General features: G+C 45.4%; 1 protein-coding gene across 11 annotated transcripts in view; it reads left to right on the plus strand.

The window, feature by feature from the left end:
• Positions 1–2,592: 2,592 nt before the first annotated feature.
• Positions 2,593–23,132, plus strand: part of ATP5MC2 (ATP synthase membrane subunit c locus 2) — a 38,148-nt gene continuing 17,608 nt past the window's right edge. For 3 of the 11 annotated variants that reach the window (XM_058742570.1, XM_058742574.1, XM_058742569.1), the window contains exons 1-6: positions 2,593–2,721; positions 4,381–4,480; positions 5,148–5,280; positions 8,062–8,131; positions 9,355–9,444; positions 9,989–10,182. In XM_058742570.1, coding sequence (XP_058598553.1) covers positions 2,608–2,721; positions 4,381–4,480; positions 5,148–5,280; positions 8,062–8,131; positions 9,355–9,444; positions 9,989–10,182 — 701 coding nt within the window. In that variant the 5' untranslated portion in view covers positions 2,593–2,607. Of the gene's footprint in view, positions 2,722–3,676; positions 3,778–4,371; positions 4,481–5,147; positions 5,281–8,061; positions 8,132–9,354; positions 9,445–9,988; positions 10,187–12,234; positions 12,498–16,818; positions 17,316–18,318; positions 22,931–23,132 lie in introns of those variants that run through there. The other 8 variants (XM_058742573.1, XM_058742565.1, XM_058742567.1 and 5 more) reach the window with 8 other exon arrangements.

The raw sequence follows: 23,132 nt of genomic DNA on the forward strand, positions 1-23,132 counted from the left end.
AAGTCCAGGAAGGTGAAGTGATTTTTCTCAAAGTTATATGACTAATTAGTAGTATTACAAAATTTAGATTCAGATCTCTGGTTTGTGTCCTTAGCTGTTCACATTATATCACAGCGACTTTTATTTTCTGTTTTGTCTGTGTTCCTTGGCTTAGGAGCCACCAGACAGCAAGCACCAAATCTATGTTTACATGGATACTTAATCATGGCTTCTAGATAAATACGTAGGACCTGTACAAATTCATCATACAAATTCAAAGGAACTTCAAAATTTGTTTGGCTGTCCTTCTGCCACCAACTGTCCCACTGGCCCCTCCCTCAGAAGCCCGGATACTACTGATTCTTTCCCTCCTTCCACCTATTGTTTTCTTCCTCCACGAATAGGGAGGTTTACTGATGGCTCACCACCTGCTATCCTGGGGAACTGATTTGGCATGAGAAAATAGGAAATCCATCAGTCAGCACCCACTGGCCCCGGGAGTTCAAGACTTAAGAATAGTCCTTGTTGGGGGGGGGGGGCGCCTGGGTGGCTTAACAGATTAAACGTCTTGACTTTGGCTCAGGTTATTGTCTCACAGTTCATGGGTTCAAGCACAGCGACGGGCTCTGTGCTGACAGTTCAGAGCCTGGAGCCTGCTTTGGATTCTGTGTCTCCCTCTCTCTTTGTGCTCTGCCCCCCTCTGTCTCTCAAAAATAAGTAAAGGTTAAAAACAAATAAATAAAAAGAATAGTCCTTGTTGGGGGTGCTTGGGTTGCTCAGTCAAGAATAGCATGCAACTCTTGGTCTTGGGCTTGTGAGTTTGAGCCCCACACTGGATGTAGAGATTACTAAAAAAAATAAATAAATAAACTAAAAACAAACAAAACAAAAAAAAAAACAAAGAATAGTCCTGATTGGTAATACAAAGGTAGCCCTTTCAACTTGTACAAAAGTGCCTGTTTAACAGAATGAAAGAATATCCTAGAAAGCTAACACTGGAGAGAGCTTCAGAAACCACCTACTTTTCTCCCTGATTTTTCCAAGTGAAGAAATTAGAGTTTTGAGAGATGAAGTAACTTGCAAAGTTATTCACCTAGTTAGTGGTAAGGCTGGGACTAGACTCCCAGTCTCCTGCTCCCAAGACAGCTGTTCTTTCTGTGCCACGTGCTGGTGACATGTGCATCTAGCAACACGCATCATAAAGTAGCCTCATCCTAGCCTTCAAAAGTGAAAAATAAATTATTCAAACACTTCCTCTTCTCTCTGGCAATTTTTTTTCTTTGCATTTCTCTGTGTCCTCTCTCTCTTTTTATCCGTCTTATGCTTCTCTCTGTGAATCCATCTTTCTGTTTGGGGTTTCAAACTGAACTGTGGCATGCCTTGCGAGATCCTTTTGATTTTTCTTCTCGGAGCTATTGTGTTTCCCGTCCGAAGGCAAACATGCATAAGCCAATCAAGACTCGTTCTTGGTGACCTTTGTGGAAAAGAACACCCAGAATTTCCATGTGAGAGGTGCTGGACCTCCCTCCTAGCCTAGCTAGTCAATTAAAATGAGTCTCTGGCCCCCCTGAGGGCTGTTAGCCAATCCTAAGAAAGAAAAGATCAATCTCATTTTTTCGTCACCACTGTGCAGGGAGGCTGCTAACCAGTCAGAATGTGCCACTAACAGTCATTAGAAAAACTGGCCAATCAGGCCAACCTTGTTACATGGTCTGGTAGGAAAAGAAAGGGATTGATTGGAAAGGATAGTCTGGCTCCACACCCTTTCCTTCCTGGATCCTAGTTTTCCCTCACTGAAGTGGAGGAAGGACCCTTTCCCAAGCCCTGGATTAAGAAGATCCCTCGACCTTCGCTAACGTTCTCTTTTGTGGTCTTCAAATTCACTCTTCCCTCACGTAGCTCAACCGTTTTACATAGTCTGTTTCCCTACTGATTGAATTTCTGACTTCAGGCCTGGTAGCAATAGCCTCCCGAATACTTGGCCCTCCCCACAGATCTCTCCATCCACCTACCTGTCAAATAACTTGTTTTGCATGATTTATGAGGGTGGAAAGTTCAGTAAGTGATAAGTTGAGTCTCAGGAGATATCATTGAAGGGACCTTGCAATCGAGTCTCCAGGGAGCAGTGCAGAATTGAGTTGCAATGCTCCCAACTCTAATGATAATAACAATAACTATTATTATTATTACTATCATGTATTGACCTCTTACTGAGTTCCAAGCACCTTGCTAAAAGCTTCACATCTATTATCCCAATATTTGCTCTGGGGTAAGCACTATTATTATTCCAAATCTGCAGAGGAGGAAATCGATTTAGAGGGGTTAAACAGCTTGCCCAAGATCGCAGTGGCTTGGAAACCCAGGTTTGCGTGAATCCAGAGCCCACCACTGAACGAGGGTAGGGGAGAATTAAACATTGCAGGCTCTAACAGCTTGCGGGAAGAGCCAGTTTAGGTTCCTCGTGGGCCCCTTGGTCCCAATCCCGCTTTGGGATTGTCGGCGATATCCGAGAAGGGTCTGAATTGTCGCAACAAACAGCTGCAACAACCGTTCGGTGGTGGCGGCTCCTGAGGACGGAGGACTTTTTGCCTGGGAGGCTGTGAAGCTGAGAGCTGAAAGGAATTCAGGATGGGAGGGGGGGGGGCGGGGGGTGTCTGGGGACTTCAGGGGAGATCCTGGCCGGCCCGGCTTCCCTCTCTGCTCGCAGCATCTGACACCGTGCCTGGCACCAATTGGTACTTGGTAAATACCTGTTGATTGACTCCCAACGATCCCCAGCTCCATTCTTCACCTACCCCCACCCCCTTTCCACCCCGAGTCAACAACTGGAACGGAAGGGATATTGGGGGATCGCAGGGCAACCAGGGAGAATCCTCGCCCGAGCTGGAATCGTGGATTTAGGAAAGGCGGGAAGTCCCCCACCCTTCTCTCCTCGCCCGCGTCTCCGATTTCTCCCCACTCTTTCCCCTCCCTTTCAGGAGCTCAGGGCCATAAAAATGCAGATGGAGGATCGGTGTGAAATAACGGGCCCATATAAATCCCTCTGCCGCCCGCCTGCAAGATGGATTGGCCGCATTGAAATTCCTCCGCGAGGATAATTAAACTCGGGGCCTCATCCGGGCAAAATTACATTCCTGTAATGGCGTCGCTCGGGGTCCCGGGAAATTGCTCCGTGGGCTTTCAGCGGCGGTTTTTATCGCCGGCCGGGGTGTGCCTGGCTGCGGCTCGCCTCTCCTCCGGGACCGTAAAGCTGCTGCCGTGATTTATCCTCCCCTTCTCCCAAATCCGATTAAATGGAGGAGCTCGGGGCCGGGGCGCCGCGGGGCCCGGGAGTCGGGAGGGGGCGGCGGGAAGGACGGGGCCAAGGAGGGGAGGACAAACGGCCCCTCAGAGGGTGGCGGATTTGGCTTTATTTACAGCCGCGGCTCTCTTTTTATTTTTTATTTTTTATGGGGGTTTGGTGAGCTTTCCCCGTCCTTCTCGTGCTGCATTCAAGCGCGATGCCTGGGTAGCTGGGGTTTGGGCATGAGGAAAAGTGGGTAGGCCCTGCTGCCCTCCTTCCAAGGGGGCTGCTCAGAAACTGTCTCCCGAGACCAAGAGGCCTAGAAGAAGGGATGAGGGCCGGAGCTTCCCCCCCCCCCCCCCCCAATTTATTTTGGAAAGGAAGAGCAAAAGGGCACGAGGGAGAAGCGGAGAGGCTTCCATGAGAGCACCTCATGGGGAACTGCTTAACTCCCACGGATGGAGCCTGGGCAGAGGCCCGGGCATGCCTGCAGTGACCTCACAGCCTCACTACAGGTCCCTGGTGCCTACTATTCCTTGACTGTCTCAGGACTCCGGAGAGAAGGCTTAGTGTCAGGACGCCATCATCATTAGCCCCTATCTTCTGGTTCGATGACGCTGGTTTCCTCACGGCTGATCGCTAGAATAAGAAAGACAGGAAAATAAAGGCGGGGCCGCCACAGGCAGCTGGGGCACTTTGCTGACTATTCGCCCACGGAACGGGTTTCCCATCCATAAAGTCAGGGTCCCTGGGCGACAGAAGACAGGAGTCCCATGACTTCATTTTCCTTCTGCCACATTTGGGCACTGAACCCCAAACCCGGTGTTTGTGATTTAACACTGAATTTCTGGTGTGGGCGGGGCTGACAATGTGACTGTACATGCTGGGTACGGGGACGTGAGTCCCAAGATCCCAAACGCCGAGCCGACCAAACCTCCGGCCACGTTACAGATCCGTTTCCACTGCAGTTGTCCTCATTTCTGTAGAGGGTCGGCTCCGCCTGCAGTTTCTCCTCTCAAACACCAGGTGGAGCGACTGGCCGAATGCGGCCACAAAGCTGGCAGGCGGCGCTGTGGCGCCTGGGCCGACCCTCAACGCTGCGATTTTTCTATCCTTAGAAGAACGACTCGTTGGTTCAGGCCGCGCCTGCGCCGAGCCTTCCCTTCGCTCTTCCCGCCCTCCCCCCGCCCCTCTCTGTCTTCTGTGCACTGGGAGCAGGTAAGGCCTTGGGCCCTCGCGCCCGCGATGCGCCGCGCACGCGCGCGGGACACCCCACCGCGCACGAGTCCTTTGAGGTCCTTACCTTGCATGCTCCCACCCTGGCCCTGACGCCCTCCCTTGGGCCTGGTACTCCCTCGCCTTAGGGCTGCCCCTTCCGCGTGCCGTGACCTCCAACCGCGCGGGCCTGGCGCCATCTTGGATGTCTCGTGGGAGGGGGGAGGGAAGACCGCCTTGGAGCCGGCGAAAGTCCAATCCCAGAGGGCTCGTTTTCACCTTTTCGTCTCGACCCTTGCAGACGCTCTCGTCTCATCCTCTTGACTGTTCAGAGTTGTCACAAATCTCCGGCTCTCTCCTCCTTTTTATTGCTTTCCCTTCGCTTTCTGACTCGTTCCATTCTTAGCCAGCAACTGCCAGACTTGGCCCCAGGACTTCAGATGCCACGAGTAGTGGAGAGAGCAGGTAGTCTGTTTTAAAAGTAAACGTGAACGTGGTAGAAGAAAACAGCCAAAACACCCTCTCCGTTCAGGCTGTGCCCTGGGGAGACCTATGGCAGGAAAGAGGCCGGTTTCTTTGAAACCATTGGCTGTCTCCCAGTTTTTCCTCCTTCCACTCCAGTGAAGTTGGAGGAAACAAGTGGTGGGCTAATAGCGAGGTTTTCTATTAGAGGCAGCAGGCCCAAGAGAGTCGTGTGGGGCAGCCTGGGATAGTCTTCACCGGCCAGCTTTCCTGTCAAGGGTCTACCAAGAGTCCCCTGGCCCTGCTCTCAAGAGGAAAAGAAGGTTTAAGGAAGGGAATGGGTAAGTCAGCAGCCCCCTAATTCGGCTGAACTACACGAAGGAATAAACTCACGATGATGTAGGCCCGCTGATTCTGGATGAGGCTGGGGTCCGAGGTGTTGTATGTAAGCTAACAGGTCCAGACTTGCCTGGTTAGGTGGCCAGTGGAGGCATCTGTACTTTGCGCGGGCTCCCTTAATTGCCACCTTTTGTTGTGGACTTGTAACACGTCAGCACTACTTTCAGCTGTTTACACGTTATTTAATTTACCCCCCCCCCCCAGCTATATTTTATGAATGATAATATTGAGGTTTAATTGCCTTGGGGAAAAAAACTACTTACTTGTTTATTATTTTTTAAGTAAGCTCTATATGCCCCACGTGGGGCTTGAACTCAGGACTCAGGAATCACATGCCCTATTGACTGAGCCAGCCAGGTGCTTTACTCCTCCTATTTTTTTTTTTTTCTTTTCTTTTCTTTTCTTTCCTTTCCTTTCCTTTCCTTTCCTTTTCTTTTTTAATGTTTATTTTTTTGAGAGAGAGGGAGAGAGAATCTCAAGCAGGCTCCATGCCGTCAGCTCAGAGCCTGATGTGGACCTGGATCTCACCAGCCGCGAGCTCATGACCTGAGCCGAAATCAAGAGTCAGACACTTAAACGGCTGAGCCACCCAGGAGCCCTTCTTTTTTAAAATATTAGGAAAATTATAGATTTTGACCCAAGAAAACCTTTACAGTCTGCAGCAGAATTGGGTTAGAGTTAACTTATGGGCAGTTTAAGACAGGGGACAAGAGTTGAAGGCATGGATTAATCCAAAAGTGACTAAGATTCTGGATTCAGAGGTGTGACCTGGGAAAATATTGAGTATGAGTACAACTCCTTTAAGGAAGTATCCTTTAACAGGTTTAAGTAATCCTGAGTATTTCAACCTGTAGCATATTAAGAAGTATTAAGTGTGAGATTTCAAGTCCTGGATCTACCACCACCATCATTTCAGGACTGATTTTAAGAATGTGCTCTTGGGGTACCTGAGTGGCTCAGTCAGTTAAGCATCAGACTTTGACTCAGGTCATGATCTCGTGGTTCATGGGTTCGAGTACTACGTCGGGCTCTGTGCTGACAGCTCAGAGCCTGGAGCCTGCTTCGGATTCTGTGTCTCCCTCTCTGCCCCTCCCCTGTTTGTGCTCTCTCTCAAAAATAAATAAATGTCGGGGCGCCTGGGTGGCTCAGTCGGTTAAGTGGCCGACTTCGGCTCAGGTCATGATCTCACCGTCCGTGAGTTCGAGCCCCGCGTCGGGCTCTGTGCTGACAGCTCAGAGCCTGGAGCCTGTTTCGGATTCTATGTCTCCCTCTCTCTGACCCTCCCCCGTTCATGCTCTGTCTCTCTCTGTCTCAAAAATAAATAAACGTTAAAAAAAATTTTTTTTTAATAAATAAATAAATAAATAAATGTTACAAAACAAAAACAAAAAAGACTGTGCTCCCAGTGTACCTAAGGATCACTTGAGAAGCTTGTTTGAAATATAGGATACTTGGGCCTTATCACCAGAGAGTCCACGAAGGTCTAAAGTGGCACCCGAACATGTATTTTTTTTTTTTTGAATATGCATTTTTTAATACATATACCATCCCTACCTTCAGGTAACTAGTTCACATGGACCTTGAAGAAATTCTTTTTTGTAGGTCTTTAACCACTCCTCTCTCAGATAATTTCTACTCACTTAGGCACCTACAGGGTGTCAGCTCTGTTTTAGGTCTTCGGCATACAAAATAGAATGCCTCTTAGTGTGATGGTGCAAATGAATACGTTAACAGTCGTGGCTAATTAGAGTAAAGGCAGGATTCTTCCTGGGTCTGCCTCGCCCTGTTAATTAATGTAGGAAATGGAAGTCTTTTGAGGAGTCCAATAACTTCCAGGGATTTCAGTAAAAAGATTTTTGGAGATCCTTCCCGGGTCTTGGCCACCAACAACTATCTCCCAAGAGTCCTTAAAGGGCAGCAGTTTTAGTCCCAGACAATGAAGTCTTGAGTTCCTTTTAGAGAGAGTAAGGAAAATTTAGGCAGAAGACACGGGAACTTCCTCTGACCACAACTCGTGAAGCTATAGAAATGAATAACAAATCTTAAAGCTGAGGCCGGGTGGCTGCTTGTTCAGACTAGGGGGAGTCACTTGATTATAAGGAAATCTTGGAAGCTGTGTGGAGGAAATCTTGACTTTAAGGTTTTATTTTTTAAGTTTATTTATTCTGAGAGAGTGTGTGTGCACATGTGCACGCGGGGATATTGGGGCAGAGAGAGACTCTCAAGCGGGCTCTGCACTGTCAGTGCAGAGCCTGATGCAAGGGCTCAAACCCATGAACCGTGAGATTATGACCTAAGAGTCAGACACTTAACTGACTGAGCCAGCCAGGTGTCCCTTGACTTCAGGGTTTTAATTCCGTCTCTGCTGATGACTTGAGGTCATTTACTGTGCTGTTTGGGCCATGTAAATTTAACAGAGCACCTTTTCTGCTATTAAGGATATCCTTTGGAGCTCCTGGGTGGCACAGTCAGTTAAGCGTCTGACTTCGGCTCAGGTCACGATCTCACAGTTCATGGGTTCGAGCCCCGCGTCAGGCTCTGTGCTGACAGCTCGGAGCCTGGAGCCTGTTCTGGATTCTGTGTCTCCCTTTGTCTCTGTTCCTCCCCCACTGATGCTCTGTCTCTCTCTGTCTCTCAGAAACAAATGTTAAAAAAAAAAAAAAAAAAAAGATACCCTTTGATGAACAAGGACAATATTTACAGCGCTACTTTTGTAATTCCAGCTCTCCTGCCGCAGCCCCTCATCCCCTGAAAATGTATACCTGTGCAAAGTTCGTCTCCTCCCCCTTCTTGGTGAGTGCTTGCCTTTTCTGGGAAAGTTTTTGAAGAGGGGCATCGTGTTTCTTCCTTGCCACATGTTGCTCTTCACAGCTAGGTTGAGGGAAGGTCCTTTGCCGCGTTAGCCTGACAGCAGAGAGTGAATGCTTACCAGGCACCCCTGTCTCAGATCCCTTGGAGGCCAGTTAATTCTTTTCATCCAACTATGTTAGAAGAGTGTAAATGAGAATCTCGAGTAAGGTCAGGTTATTCCTATCTTGAAACGCTGTGTGCCTGTAAACTGGAACCCTGCCAGGAATGGTAAGCATGAAGTAGGTAGCCTAACTTGGACCGAGTACATGCTGTGTTCAGGATCTTGCACTGAGTGTCAGAGTCATACCTGGGAGTTCCCTCCAGAAGCTTCAATTTGGGTGGCAAGTTGAAACACACGGAAATACACGTTGGAAAAATATTTTGACTTAACAAGCAGCAGCATGGAAGAATTTATAGACTAGATGGTGGAGGCAATTGGTTTATACATCTGTAAGTGAAAAGGAGTGATATTATTATTAGGGGGGGTACCATTGATTGAGCACCTGAGTTTACCAGTTTGTATATATAATCTCATTTATTCCTCAAATCAACCCTGAGGTACAGCATTCCAATTTGGTAGAAGAGAAAGCAGGCTTAGAAAGATTTAAGTGACTTGTCCTAAGATCACACAGCTGAAGTAAAGCTAAGATTAGAATCTAGATCTGTCTGATTAAAACCCTGGCTGTTAACTACCATGTTGTCTGCTTTGGTTTGGGGTTAGTCAGAAAAGGCTACGAGAAGGGGTGAATTTTGAACGTGGATCTTTGTGCCTATTTTCCTGAAGGATGTGTCTAGGGAAAAATGCTCCTCTAATCATTGGCTTCCCTCTTATGGGTTGGCCATTACCAAAATATCTCTCTCTCACTGAGTGAAGCAAATGCTTCTGAGGCTTAGATTTCTTCCTGTTCTAGAGGCCTGTAAAAGGGTATGGTGAGAGTGGGTAATACCTCATAGCCCTAAAGGAAGTACGTTTCTTCCCTTAAAACAAAGGAGAAGCCTAGGAAGCAAGAGAACTGGTTTGGTTCTCGAGTCTAAAATTTACTGGAAGTAAAAGAATGATCGAAGATCAAGAGAATGAATGGGGCATCCACGAAACAACTTGGGGTGGTTCTGAAATTCCTCCACAGCCATCCTTGACCCTCTTGCCCTTGTGCCATTCCCCCTAGGTCAGGAGCACCTCTCAGCTGTTGAGCCGATCACTGTCTGCAGTGGCACTAAAACCACCAGAGACACTGACAGATGAGGTACCTTATAAGGTGGAAATTGGGCCTGTGGTTGGGGGTGAGGGGGGAAGAGGGTTACCTGGCAGCACCAGTAGGGGGAGTGCTGAGGACGATCATCACAGACTAAAGTTAGTGAAGGATCAAGGCCATTGGCTTTAGGTGAGGGTGGAGGACAGTTGATACCACATATGATCTAGTGTTCCAGTTTTTGCCACTGGCAGTGCATGCCCATGTGTGCTGCTGATAACTACCATTATGTGACCTGGTTTACTGACTTCATTTGGTGGCAGTTGGTCCCAGGAAGACGATGATTTCAGGGCACCAAGAACAGGCTAGGTCTTCAGTCTTACACTTCTAGAGCACACCTGAATTTTGAAGGTATTTGATGTCTACCTCTTGCATCAAAGAGTTCTGCTTGGCAGCATGTTAGGGGATTTGCCAGGGAGTTAAAAGTTTTTCTGTTTGGGGGAGAAGCCATGGAATGTGATAGCATAAAGGGTTTAAATGGTACAAAACTTTCTGAAGCAAAAAAGGGATTTCTTAAAATCTTTATCCTCTACCTGCATCTTCTTCACAGAGCCTCAGCAGCTGGGCAGCCCCACGTCCCCTGACCTCACTTATTCCTAGCCGCGGTTTCCAAACCAGCGCTGCTTCAAGGGACATCGACACAGCAGCCAAGTTCATTGGGGCTGGGGCTGCCACAGTTGGGGTGGCTGGTTCTGGGGCTGGAATTGGGACTGTGTTTGGGAGCCTCATCATTGGTTATGCCAGGTAAGCTGGGCCCTCAATTGGCTCTCAGATATGTTTCCAGAGGTCTGGGCAGAAATATCTGGGGATCTTGAGCTATACTGTCCTATACAGTAGCCACATGAACTTATTTGAGTTCAAATTTTAGTTAACTAGGGGCACCTGGCTGGCTCAGTCAGTAGGACACGTGACTCTTCATCTCAGGTCATGAGTTCGAGCCCCATGTTGGGCACAGACGTTACATAAAAATAAGTAAAAATTTAATTAACTAAAAGTACACAAAGTTTAAATTTTGTGTACTTATAATGTGGCTAGGTGGCCACGTGTGACTAGTGGCTACCATATTGGAAAATTCCATTGAAAAGCTTTGGTTTAGAGTAGGAGTCAGCAAACTGAGGTGGAGGGCCATATCAAGCCACCGCCTGTTTTTTGTATAGCTGAGCTAAGAATGGGTTTAACATTTTTAAAAGGTCATGAAAAAGAGACCGTATGTGACCCACAGCATCTAAAACATTTACTATCTAGCTCTTTACGGAGAAAGTTGGCTACTACTGATCTAGAGCCTCAAGTCAGCATAGTGGTTTCTTTACTGTTTTTCCCCATCCCTGGGAATTCCCCCCCCCCCCCCCCCAATCACTCCTGGGAAAACTGCCTTTGCAGCCAGCCCCACAGCTTCCTGACACTTGGGACTGTTTAGTCCCCACCAACCCCAGGCAACTCACTGTTAGAACTAAATTAATCCTCTAGAGACCTGCAAGTTCTCTTAATGCCTTTGAGGAAATAGGTTTATTTTTTAGGATGTATATGAAACAAGAAGCCTGACTGCTTCTGCATCCACAGTTCTGTTAAAAGCTGGCATTGCTTTACCTTATCCATCAAGGCTTCCAGAGGTGACAGAGTAAGGGAAATAGAAATTATATATTGACTTTCAAAGTTGGAAGACTTATCTTTATCCCATTTTGACTCATAATCTAAACCCCACAGACCATTTGTAGGCTTTTTTTTTTTTTTTTTTTAAAGTTTATTTTGAGAGAGAGAGTATGTGTACACACAAGCAGAGGAGGGACAGAGAGGGAGAGAATCCCATGTGGACTCCACACCAGCAGCACAGAGCTGGACTCAGGGTTCAGTCCCACCAACTGTGAGATCATGACCGAAATCAAGAGTCAAGACACTCAACCGATTGAGCCACACAGGCACCCCCCACTTCCCCCCGCATTTCTTTTTTTAAAATTTTTTTTTTTTCAACGTTTTTTATTTATTTTTGGGACAGAGAGAGACAGAGCATGAACGGGGGAGGGGCAGAGAGAGAGGGAGACACAGAATCGGAAACAGGCTCCAGGCTCCGAGCCATCAGCCCAGAGCCTGACGCGGGGCTCGAACTCACGGACCGCGAGATCGTGACCTGGCTGAAGTCGGACGCTTAACCGACTGCGCCACCCAGGCGCCCCCCCCCGCATTTCTTAAAGCCCAAAATCTTTAACTAGTTTGAAGTGAAAGAAGGTAGTGTGTCCCCTGGCTTTATGGAACATCACTAGAAAAACCCCATTGTAGAAGGTTTTTCTGGTTGTGTTTCATCAGGCCATAGAGTTCTGAAGTATGCCCAAAGACCATCTAAAGAATAAAGAGGAGACCAAACCTTTAAAATCCCCCACTTTTTTAACATTGTAGTTCGGCTTTTATACATTTTTTTATTGGGGTTCTGCTCCTTCAAGTTTCAGAACACTGCTCTGATAGATTCTGCCACTCTGGATACCTGTTTCATCCTGGTTGAGCCCTGGATAGTTAAAGGTCCAGGCCCAGAGGTCTTAAGTTATGCTATGGGTGATCCACTAGAGGAGGTTATGTTTGTACCTGGGCCATGTTAAAGAATTTTGGATTGTCCACTCCCATCACTCAGTCTCTATAGAGCCCTTGATGGATCCGGCAGGAATTGGGGCCTGATGGTGCCACCATGAGAGACTCATTACATAAGATGAGCTTGAGGAGATGAATTTTCCCCGAGCCCACCTTTGATGTTTATCTTTTTCTTTGTGTGGACTAGAAATTCAGTCTTTTCTCCTCCCCTTCTCCCAGGAACCCCTCTCTGAAGCAGCAGCTCTTCTCCTACGCCATTCTGGGCTTTGCCCTCTCGGAGGCCATGGGGCTATTTTGCCTGATGGTGGCCTTTCTCATCCTCTTCGCCATGTGAAGGAGCCGTCTCCACCTCCCATAGGTCTTTTTCCCATGTCATGTCTGCCCTGTATGTTCCTTTTCCTATACCTCCCCAGGCAGCCTGGGGAAAGTGGTTGGCTCAGGGCTTGACAGAGGGAAGACAAATAAATACTGTATTAATAAGATCTTTTCTTGTGTCTCCTGTGTATATTTGTTCTTCTTAGTTGGCTGAGTGCCTTGGTGAGAGTGTAAGGCCTGGAGGGTGGTGACAGTTCTAAGTTCACCATGAGTCTGGGCTCACTTGTTCTTTATTCTCTGTGTCAGGAAAGCTTTATTCAAATTAGCACTCCTTTTTTAATAATTTTCACCGGGGATGGCCTGTTATCTTGGAGGACTGGGTCAGTAGAAACGAACAGCAGTGGCTTAACATTTTGACTAATGGGCTCTCTGTTGCCACTGCTACTATCCTGGCTCAGGGCCTCCTCACCACCCACTTGGTCTGTTGCAGTAACCTTTTAACTGGCCTTCTGCCTCCAGTCTCTTCCCTCTAGCATTTACTTCTGCCCACCACTGCCAGGTTAATTCTTAAGTATAAGACTAGTTTTTGTTATTTACCAATTCAATAACAGTCTGCCCTCAGCTTTCTTGGCTTTATCTTTTATTATTCCCATACTCTACCCAAAGTGGTATTGTCATTTTTTAAATACTTTTCCCTCTTTCCTGTCCTTATCTTCACGCCTTGCCCTTTGGCCATCTCTGCTTTCTTTTTCCTGAATCTTTGCTCACTTTCCTCTTTTTCAAACTCCCTGTTGTCTTTAAAGACTGAGTTTAAATGCTACCTCTTACTCCATGAAACTTTCATCTGGTTTCCATGTACCATCAGTCAAATGAGCATTAACTCAAATAAAGGACTGTAGATCATGTTGTATCCTTTATAATGCTTAGGGTCTGTGTAAATTGTGGATTTGCTATGTACACGTGTGTCCTTTATCTTCCAAGTTAGACTATCGGTTTTTTGAAGGGACTATGTCATGTTCATTTTGTATCCCTAACAGTATTTAGCATGATGTATCTCAGCAATATTTTTTTTTAATGTTTATTTTTGAGAGAGAGAGAGCATGAGCGAGGGAGAGGCAGAGGAAGAGAGAGACAGAATCCAAAGCAGGCTCCGAGCTCTTGAGCTGTCAGCGTAGAGCCCAATGCAGGGATTGAACTCATGTGAGATCATGACCTGCGCCAGAGTCAAATGCATAGCGGACTGAGTCACCCAGGCACCCCTCTCAGTAATATCTTTGTCAAATTTTTTACTTGGTCATCTCACCCATCCACCTCACTTCAAAAATGAGGAAACTGAGACTTTGAAAAGTCAAAGGATTCTCAGGAACATTTAGTAGCTGAGCTGGAGCTAGAGCAAGGATCACATCTTCTAATCAGGGTGTCAGACTACCATACTCGATCCTGTGGGACTCCCCAAGCCCAGTGTTGCCAGTGACTTATTTTCCCAAGCATGAAGGAAAGGGCAGAATAAGCAAAGTAAACCTTTTCCCTTAAAAATCCCCTCAAGAGGGACTTTGGACAGTGAGGTTAGTAAAAAGTAAAGAATTGTATTTTTTTAAATTTTTTTTAACATTTATTTTTGAGAGACAGCATGAGCAGGGGAGGGGCAGAGAGAGAGAGACACACATACAGAATCTGAAGCAGGCTTCAGGCTCTGAGCTGTCAGCACAGAGCCTGACGCAGGGCTCAAACTCAGACCGCGAGTTCATGACCTGAGCTGAAGTCGGACGCTCAACCAACTGAGCAACCCAGGCGCCCCAAGAATTGTATTTTCTAAAGGCTGGATACACTTTTAGATACACAACGCACGCTTCAAGTAACTGGGTTAAAGTCCTTTCGTGATAATGTGAATGATCACAACAGTTTTTCTTTTGGTTTAATTGAGGACTATAAAATTAAAGCCCAGGGTAGAGACTTAACCCCAGAGTAAACATTCTCAGAAAGCAGGTCATCCAAAATCTTTCACCCTTGTCCTTTTGCTGTTGTGATCAAGGGTTGAGAGGGATCCTACCCACAGTTTGCTTCCAGATTGCTATACTGTTCCCAGCTAAGTGTATTGTGGGCTGTGGGGCTCTAAGTGGGGCTTTCACCAGAACAGCTCGAGCCAAGAGTAGGTGGAAGGTATCTATATATTTTGAGATGAAGAATAGACCTCTCTTTTGGTCTTGAATTTGTATGTCTGGTCGGTCCGCTGCCCATCCCCTTTCTGAGTCATCCAGTATCCTGTTTTCTTTCTCTCTTGGCCCTTTCTTTGGGATAGATTCTAGCTAATCCCTTATCAGCTTAGGTGCTTGGAGAACTCAAGGTTTAGTGGCCTTGTGTTTTTGTTCTCGCTGAGGTGAATGATGAGATGGTGTTGCAAGAAGCTTGGAAGCAAATTTCTTCAGGAGGAGTCAAGGCAACCTCTCTTTTTCAAGCCCCAGGAGATAATTTGCTGGCAGCCAAAGCTACTAATAACCTGGAGAAGAGGAGTGCTATGTTTCCGTAGAGGGTCCAAGAGCAAATTTCCTAGAGATCTTTCCAACTTTGATCACATTATGTAATGAAAGCTTTTTTTTCTCTCTCTCAAAAAAATTGTTAATGTTTATTCTTGAGAGAGAGGGAGAGACAGAGTGTGAGTGGGGGAGGGGCAGAGAGAGAGAGGGACACAGAATCCGAAGCAGGCTCCAGGCTCTGAGCTGTCAGCACAGATCCCAACCTGGGGCTCATGAGCCATGAGATCATGACCTGAACCGAAGTCAGACACTTAACCGACCGAGCCACCCAGGTGCCCCTGTAATGAAAGTTTTCTACTTGCCCTTGTAGTTTAGAAAGAGCCCATGATTTGAAATCAGATATTTTTTTAAAGTATATTGGGGGCACCTTGGTGGCTCAGTTAAGCATCTGACTTCGGCTCAGGTCATGAACTCATGGCTGTGAGTTCAAGTCCCGCATCAGGCTCTGTACTGGCAGCTCAGAGCCTGGAGCCTGCTTCAGATTCTGTGTCTCCCTCTCTCTCTCTGCCCCTCCCCTGTTCACGCTCTTTCTCTCTCTCCTTCAAAAATAAATAAACATAAAAAAATTAAAGTATAGTGGACCACAGTGTTACATTAGTTTCAGGTATATTGGGAAATGTTCTAATCTCTCTTCTACCATGGCCACTGTGATGTTGGACAGATCACTACCCAGTAACTTTCTAGGACATCAGTTTCTCCTCATCTATTGAATGGGGATAATATTCATCTCAGGAATTATGTGCATAGACACAGGTCCAAGAAAAGGAAAGGATGGTACCTTCAAAATTTAATATATAATTATTATTTGCTTTCTCATTCCCCATGGACCTCAGGGCATATCACAGGCATTTTGGAGATAGCTTCTCCCTTTTCTATGGTTGGCATAGAAAAGGGAACTGACCATCGAAAATTTATAAAGTCTAGCCATAATGCATCTGAGAGAGAACCCAGGGACGCTGAAGATAGCGAGGCTTGCTTCCCTCTTCTGCCTTAGTTTTTTCAAGAGTCCTTTGCATTTCTTCAGAACCAGGGGAAGAATGCCATTTAGGAGGAAGATGATGTCCTTTGGAGATCCTCTAAATGCTAAACAGCAATAATGAGTAACCCTGTTGCAGCCTCCCTTTCCAGATGGATTTATTAATTTAAGGCTTTATCAGGTCATCAGGATGAGATACATATTCAGGAACAACACTGATAATTTAGCATAAGTTGGTGTCCAGGCACCTAGAGACTGCTCTGTGTCTTACATCCTTTGAAGAGAAATGAGGTGAAAGAATATTCAGGTTGAATTCTGGAATAGAAAAAGGGAGAGGAGTAGCATCACACTGGTGAGCAGATTATATTGTCCTCATCCTCTTTTTGAGCAAAGAAATTGTCTTTATTGAGTCATATCTAAAATTATCACGCATTTTCCAACATGAATTCTTAGGACACACTCTTGGACGGCTTGGTGTTCTCACTGTTTGATGAGGAAAAATTAAAATACAAGGTGATTTTCTTTAGTCCCCAAGCATTCTTTAAAATGTTTTTATTTTTGAGGTTTTAGCTCCAGGTACTGTGAATGTTAAGAAGTATATTGTGATCAAACTAGCAACCTTAGAAATGGCAGAAGGCATGATGGGTAGAATACAAGGATGAGGTCAGACCTCTCTCCTCTCAAATGCTTGGCTTCTCTTATTAGCATGAATGGTTAGATAGTTTGTTCCCACTTTCTTTGTCCCCTTACCCCATAAGAGATTCTTTCCTTTCATCTTTTGAATAAGTGCTGGGGTAGGCAGGAATTTTTTAATGACTCCCCTAAATATGTCCTGCTTGAATCCCCAGAACCTGTGAATTTGATGGGATATGATATGTGTGGTTTTGTTACATTAACATGGCACAGTTGACTGAGATAGATTATCTGTGTGGGTGTGATCTAATCACATGAACCCTTAAAAGCAAAGAGTTTTCTTAGTCTGGTGGCAGAAAGAGAAACGAGAGATTTGAGGATTCAAGGTGCCATTGCTGGCTTTGAAGACCTAGGGGACCACAGACAAGGACTGAAAGGTGGCCTCTGCGAGCTGAAATTGACCCCCTAAACAGGAGCCAGCAAGGAAATGGGGACCTCAGTCCTACAACTGCAAGGAACTGACTTCTGCCAATAGCCTAAATGAACTTGGAAGTGCTTGTTTCCTCAAAACCTCTTAAGATTCCAGCCCAGTCAACACCTTCCTCGACTTTGGCTCTGTGAGACCCTAAGCAGAGAAGATGATCAAGGCTTCCTGGATTTATGATGGAACAGTAAGGCGATAAATGGATGTTGTTTTAAACCACTAAGTTTATGATAATTTGTTATGTAGCAATAGAAAGCTTACACAAATGGAACCTTTCAATCTGGAAAAGGAGTAACGTTTCATCTGAATCTTGCACTGAGAAAAAATCCGAAAATTGACTTCTCTGACCCTCTGCCTCTTGACTTCATTGAATCTAATCTAGCTCAGAAAGGCTAAAGAAGGAAAGACCTTTAAACACAAATTGTATACCATGGTCTTCTACCATAGTCCTTTCATTTGTACGAAATAGACATTTTTTCTTGTTTTAAAAGATGAGAAAACGGAGACTCAGATTCAACAGTGATGACTCGGTCCTTGAGATTACCTAGGCAGAAAGTAATAAAACCAGATAGAAACCCATGACCAAAGCTGCCTATATTATATCACACCACAAGGTATAGGAGCCACAATACCATTGGTGGAGAGGGAAAGGCAGATTAGACAGTTTTTCAGATTTCTCAGTGAAGGTGATTAGCCTGTTTTTCTTACAATTACCATCCTTGTTGTTAACTTGCAGATAAGTAGCATTTTGCCTCCCCCTGGGTTCATTTTACCCCACTGCTCATTTCCTGGGTATCTGGACAGGCTCAGTTTAGTTGGCTCAGCTCTGCCCTCAAGATGGATATTTTTAACCATTGTAGATTAGAGCCTTCCAGGAATCATGTAGCTGCTTTTACAGAAACCAACTCTGCAGATCTTGCGGGGCAAGGGGAGTTATGTGTGTGTATGGGTGAGACCAGACAGACTTGCATCCCTTTTGTACCTTTAAGGCCTTTCCATTCTCATCTCCCAGCATTTGGAGCGAGGACTTTAAGTTTCCAAAACATAGCTGCAAAGGATAACAAACAGCTAGCCTATAACTCCCATAGCAACAAGGGAATAGTCAGTAGGGATTTAGCTCAGGAAAATTTGTGCAGTGCAAAAGACCTATAAAATTTTCGGAAAGCAGCTTGGCCCTATGGAAATGAGCAGATTGAAAGTCCCAGAATCCTGGGTTCAAGTCACTTTTGGTACAGTCTTCTTATGCTTCAAGTTCCTTCCCTGGTGTGAAATGAGCAGGTTTCCTTGAGATGCGCCTCCTGGAGATGTCATTGAAATAAGTGGAATTAGATTAAAAAATTTTTTTAATGTTTATTTTTAAGGGAAAGAGCGCACGTGCGCAGGAAAGGGGCAGAGAGAGAGGGAGACAGGATCTGAAGTGGGCTCTGTGCTGACAGCGGAGAGACAGATGCAGGGCTCAAACCCACCAACTGTGAGATCATGACCTGAGCTGAAGTCGGATGCTTAACCCACTGAGCCACCCAGGTGCCCCAAAATTAGATTTTAAAACTTCTTTTTGGCACGCAAGATCTTATAAATTGTCTCTATCTCTGCTCTTTCTTGGTTACTAATTTACCAGGAGTAACTTAACAGTAGGATTCTCTGCCAGTGCTAAAATTAGACTCCACCACTCTGGGGCTTCCTTTCCTCCTCCTCGCTTTGTTTTAGGGCTTGAGGGAAACATGTACCGTTGGAATTAAACTAAAGACTAAAGAAAAACTTTTCCCCTTAGAAAACACTATTTTCATCCTACCCACATTATCATCCTTTTAAAGAAGGAAGCCAGCTCTGCCCTGGATTTTGATTATTTGATTCAGTTGTACAGATGGACTCGGGAAAGCCTAGGAATCCTTTGGGAATAAGAGAGGAATAAACAGAATTGGAATGGAGACAAATTAGTCTCCCGGTCTCTCCAGCCAGCTTTCCTTTCCCAGCCAGATAAGCTTTCTGCCATGAAAACTTCGAGGTTCCCTGTCACATCACAAAAGGGCCTAGAGTTACTGCTAAGTGTGCTGACATCCTGTCTGAGGGTGGGAGGTTCAGGTATTGGGCACTTTTCCTGACCAGATCTGGGGAAAAGAAACAGGCGAGAAGGGAGTCAATCTTTTCCAGCTGCAACCTAGAGAGAGAAAAGGAACAAATTCTTCACCAGGGAAGATTGTGTAAACAGTGCCTTTGGCTGGAGCCATAGAGTTGGGGAAGCAAAGAAAGGGATCTTTGTTCTCCCCTACCCCAGCCAGAGCACAATCGTAGAGCTGGGATTGTTTGCTTTGGCAAGGGACTCCCTGCTTGAAAGGACTAGGCGTTCCAGAGACTGGTGAGGCCTCTGTTGGGTTTCCCTTATGGAGCTGAGGAGAGGACAATCCCTGGCCTAAATTTTTTACCTAAGGAAGTGAGCTGGGAAGCCTGGAGGCCTAAGGTATCTCGCCCATTCTTTAGCTTTGTTCACCTCCTTCCCTTTCCAACTTGACCCCACCACAGGATGTTAGTTAGCCTCAATCTTCCTGCCTTTGAGGATGCTTGTGGTTCTTGTACTAGTGTTCTATCCCACAGACAGCAAGACAATCCCAGCACTCCTTTCTAACAAATCAAACAGTAAAAAGGGATTCCCAGATTATCTTATTCATTCTGTTACTCTTTTTTTTAAGTTTATTTTTTATTTATTTTGAGAGAGAGTGGGAGGGAGGGGCAGAGAGAGAGGAAGAGAGGATCCCAAGCAGGCTCCACACTATCAGTTCGGAGCCCGAAGTGGGGCTCAAACTCAGGAATCATGAGATAATGACCTGGGCCGAAAATCTAGAGTCAGATGCTTAACCGACTGAGCTATCCAGGTGCCGCTTTATCCTGTTACTTTTTGATTGTGTTGCACATGATGCTGATAGTTGTGGGCAATCCAAAAATCTGCAGAAATGTCCCATTTTCTTTGGGTAGCATTAATGTCTCACAAATGTAAAATACTATTTATGTATTGCCTGCTTATGCCAAGTGTTTTACAAATGCCATTTCTTTTAATCTTCATGACCACCTATTAGGTAGATACAATTACCCCATTTTACAGATTGGGACACTAGGGATTAGCAAAATAGAATAATTTGTCCATGGTGCATTAGTTTGCTAGGGCTACCAGAACAAAGTACCACAAACTGAGTGGCTTAACAGAAATTTATTATCTCACAATTCTGAAGGCTGAAAGTCCAAGATCAATGTGTCAATGGAGTTGGTTTCTTCTGAAGACTGTGAAACAGAATCTGTTCCATGCCTCTCCGTTAGCTTCCAGTGGTTTGTTGGTAATCTGTAGCATTCCTTGACCCCTAGATCTGTGCCTTCGTGTTCAAATGGCATTATCTCTGCATGCATGTCTATGACCAAATTTTCCCTTTTTATAAGGATACCAATTGTTGGATTAGGGCCTTATCCTCCTCCAGTATGACCTTATCTTTAAAAAAAAAAATTTTTTTTAACGTTTATTTATTTTTGAGACAGAGAGAGACAAAGCATGAATGGGGGAGGGCCAGAGAGAGGGAGACACAGAATCTGAAACAGGCTCCAGGCTCTGAGCTGTCAGCATAGAGCCCGACCCGGGGCTCGAACTCACGGACCGCAAGATCATGACCTGAGCCGAAGTCAGCCGCTTAACCGACTGAGCCACCCAGGTGCCCCTGTATGACTTTATCTTAACTGATTACAACTGCAATGACTATTTCCAAATGAGGTCACATCTGAGGTACGAGGGTTAGGACTTCAACATATGAATTGGAGATGGAGGGGAGACACGATTCAACTTGTAATAGATGGAAATTTGCTATGTCAAGATTTTAATTGGGGGTGGGGGTGCCTATGTGGCTCAGTTGGTTAAGTGTCTGGCTCTTGGTTTCAGCTCAGGTCATGATTTCATGGTTTGTGAGACCAAACCCTACATTGGGCTCTGTGCTGACATCACACAGCCTGCTTGTGATTCTCTCTCTCTCTCTCTCTCTCTCTCTCTCTCTCTCTGCTCCTCCTCCATTCACTCACCCTTTCTCTCTCTCTATCTCTCTGTCACAAAATAAATAAACTTGAATATTAAAAAGATTTCAATTTGGGTCTGACTCCAAAGCCATTTGTTCTTCCTACTATACTTTGCTGCCTCCTTAAAATAAGAAAGTTATTAAAAATGTCTCCTAGTTTCCAATGTCTCTCATCTTCAAGCCAAACTCTTTGTTGCAGCTGCTAGTTACCTTTCTAAAATGTGAATTTGATTAGTCACTCTCCTACTTAAATCTTTGAGTGGTGGGGCGCCTGGGTGGCTCAGTCAGCTAAGCATCCAACTTTGGCTCAGGTCATGATCTCATGGTTTGTGAGTTCGAGCCCCATGTCGGGCTCTGTGCTGACACCTCAGAGCCTGGAGCCTGCTTCGGATTCTGTGTCTCCCTCTCTCACTCTCTCTCTGCCCCTCCCCCACTCACACTCTGTCTCTGTCTCAAAAATAAATGAACATTTTTAAAAAATCTTTTTTTCGAGTGGCTTCCAGTGGCTAGCTGCATAAAGTCCAGATACTTTATGGTGGTAAACAGGGTCTTTTTTCTATGCCTGTGTTTTCAGCTTCCTTTCTCATCACTCTCTCCTCCCATCCAGTCACCATAAACTCCAACCATACTGACCTATTTGCAATTTGCAGCAAACACATTATGCTTATACACTCCTTCAGGACTGGCTTTCATCCATCACTTCTCCCAGTTTATTCCTCTTATAGTTATTCTCATTTCAGCTGTTCAAACCAAAAGACCCTAGACTCATCTTTGATTCCTCTCTACTTCCTTGACTCTATGCATCTATCTCCACTGTCACCACCCTAGTCTAAACCACCATCATCTCACATATACTACTGCAATAGCCTCCTAACTGGTATGTCTGCCTCCGTTCTTGACCACTCCATAGTAGAGTGACACTTAAAGTGAAGTTGTGATTGTTATTCTGAAAAGAACTACCAATGCCTTACCATTGAACTTGGACTCAAATCTGAAGTACTCACAATGCCTCTAAGTCTACAAGATCTCTGCTCTCTACCCACTTCACCAACTTCACCTGAGATTACTCCCCCATCTCACAGTATGTTAGCTATCTATAATTGTGTAACAGTTATACCCCAGGCTTAGTGGCTTGAAACAACAAATATTTATTATCCCACAGTTTCTTTGGCTCAGGGATTTGGGACTGGCTTAGCTAGTTGGTTTCGCCTCAGGACTTCTGTTGAGGTTGCAGACAAGATGTCGGCCAGAGCAACAGCCCCAGTTAATTCAAGGATTGGGACTCGAGGATCAGATTCCAAGGTATCTCATTCACATGTTGGCAAGAGGTTTCAGTTCCTTATCACGTGGGCTTCTCCATAAGGGTGGTGGGTGTCCTCACAATACCTGGCTTCCCTTCTAGTGAGTTTTCCAAGAGAGAAGTAGGAGAAAGCTACAATGCCTTTTATGGCCTATAATTCAGGTTTATTGAGGAATAATTTATGTACAATAAAATTCACCATTTTAAAATGTATAATGTGTTGACTTTGGGCAGATGTATAACATAATGTAACCATCACAATTGAGATATAGGACATTTCTATCACCCCAGCAAGTTCTTGTGTGTCTTTATAGTCTGTCTCCCCCCACCACCACCACCTTTACCACAGCCTCTCGCAACCACTCATTTGATTCCTGTCTCTGTACTTTTGATTTTTCCAGATTGTCATGAAATGGCATAATACAGAATGTAGGGTTTGTGTCTGGCTCCTTTCACTTCATGTGATGCTTTTGAGATTCTTCTGTTGCCTGTATTATTCCTTTTTATTGCTGAGTAGTATTTCATTGTATAGATGTGCTATAATTTCTATATCAGTTCACCAGTTGATAGACATTTAAGTAGTTCCCAGTTTGGAGCTATTTATAATAAAGCTGTCCTAAGCATTCATGTATGGGTCTTTGTGTGGGTAGATTTCTCTTGGGGAAATACCCAGGAGTTGGATTTCTGGGTTATGTGGTAAATGTATGTGTAACTATGTAAGAAACTGCCAAGTTGTACACCTGAAACTAATATAACCTTCTATGTCAACTATTCATCAATCAATAAGGAATGGAGCGGGGGAGGAAGGAAGAATTGCCAAATTGTTCTC

This window comes from Neofelis nebulosa, chromosome 8, assembly GCF_028018385.1.
Source record: "Neofelis nebulosa isolate mNeoNeb1 chromosome 8, mNeoNeb1.pri, whole genome shotgun sequence".
NCBI lineage: Eukaryota > Metazoa > Chordata > Mammalia > Carnivora > Felidae > Neofelis > Neofelis nebulosa.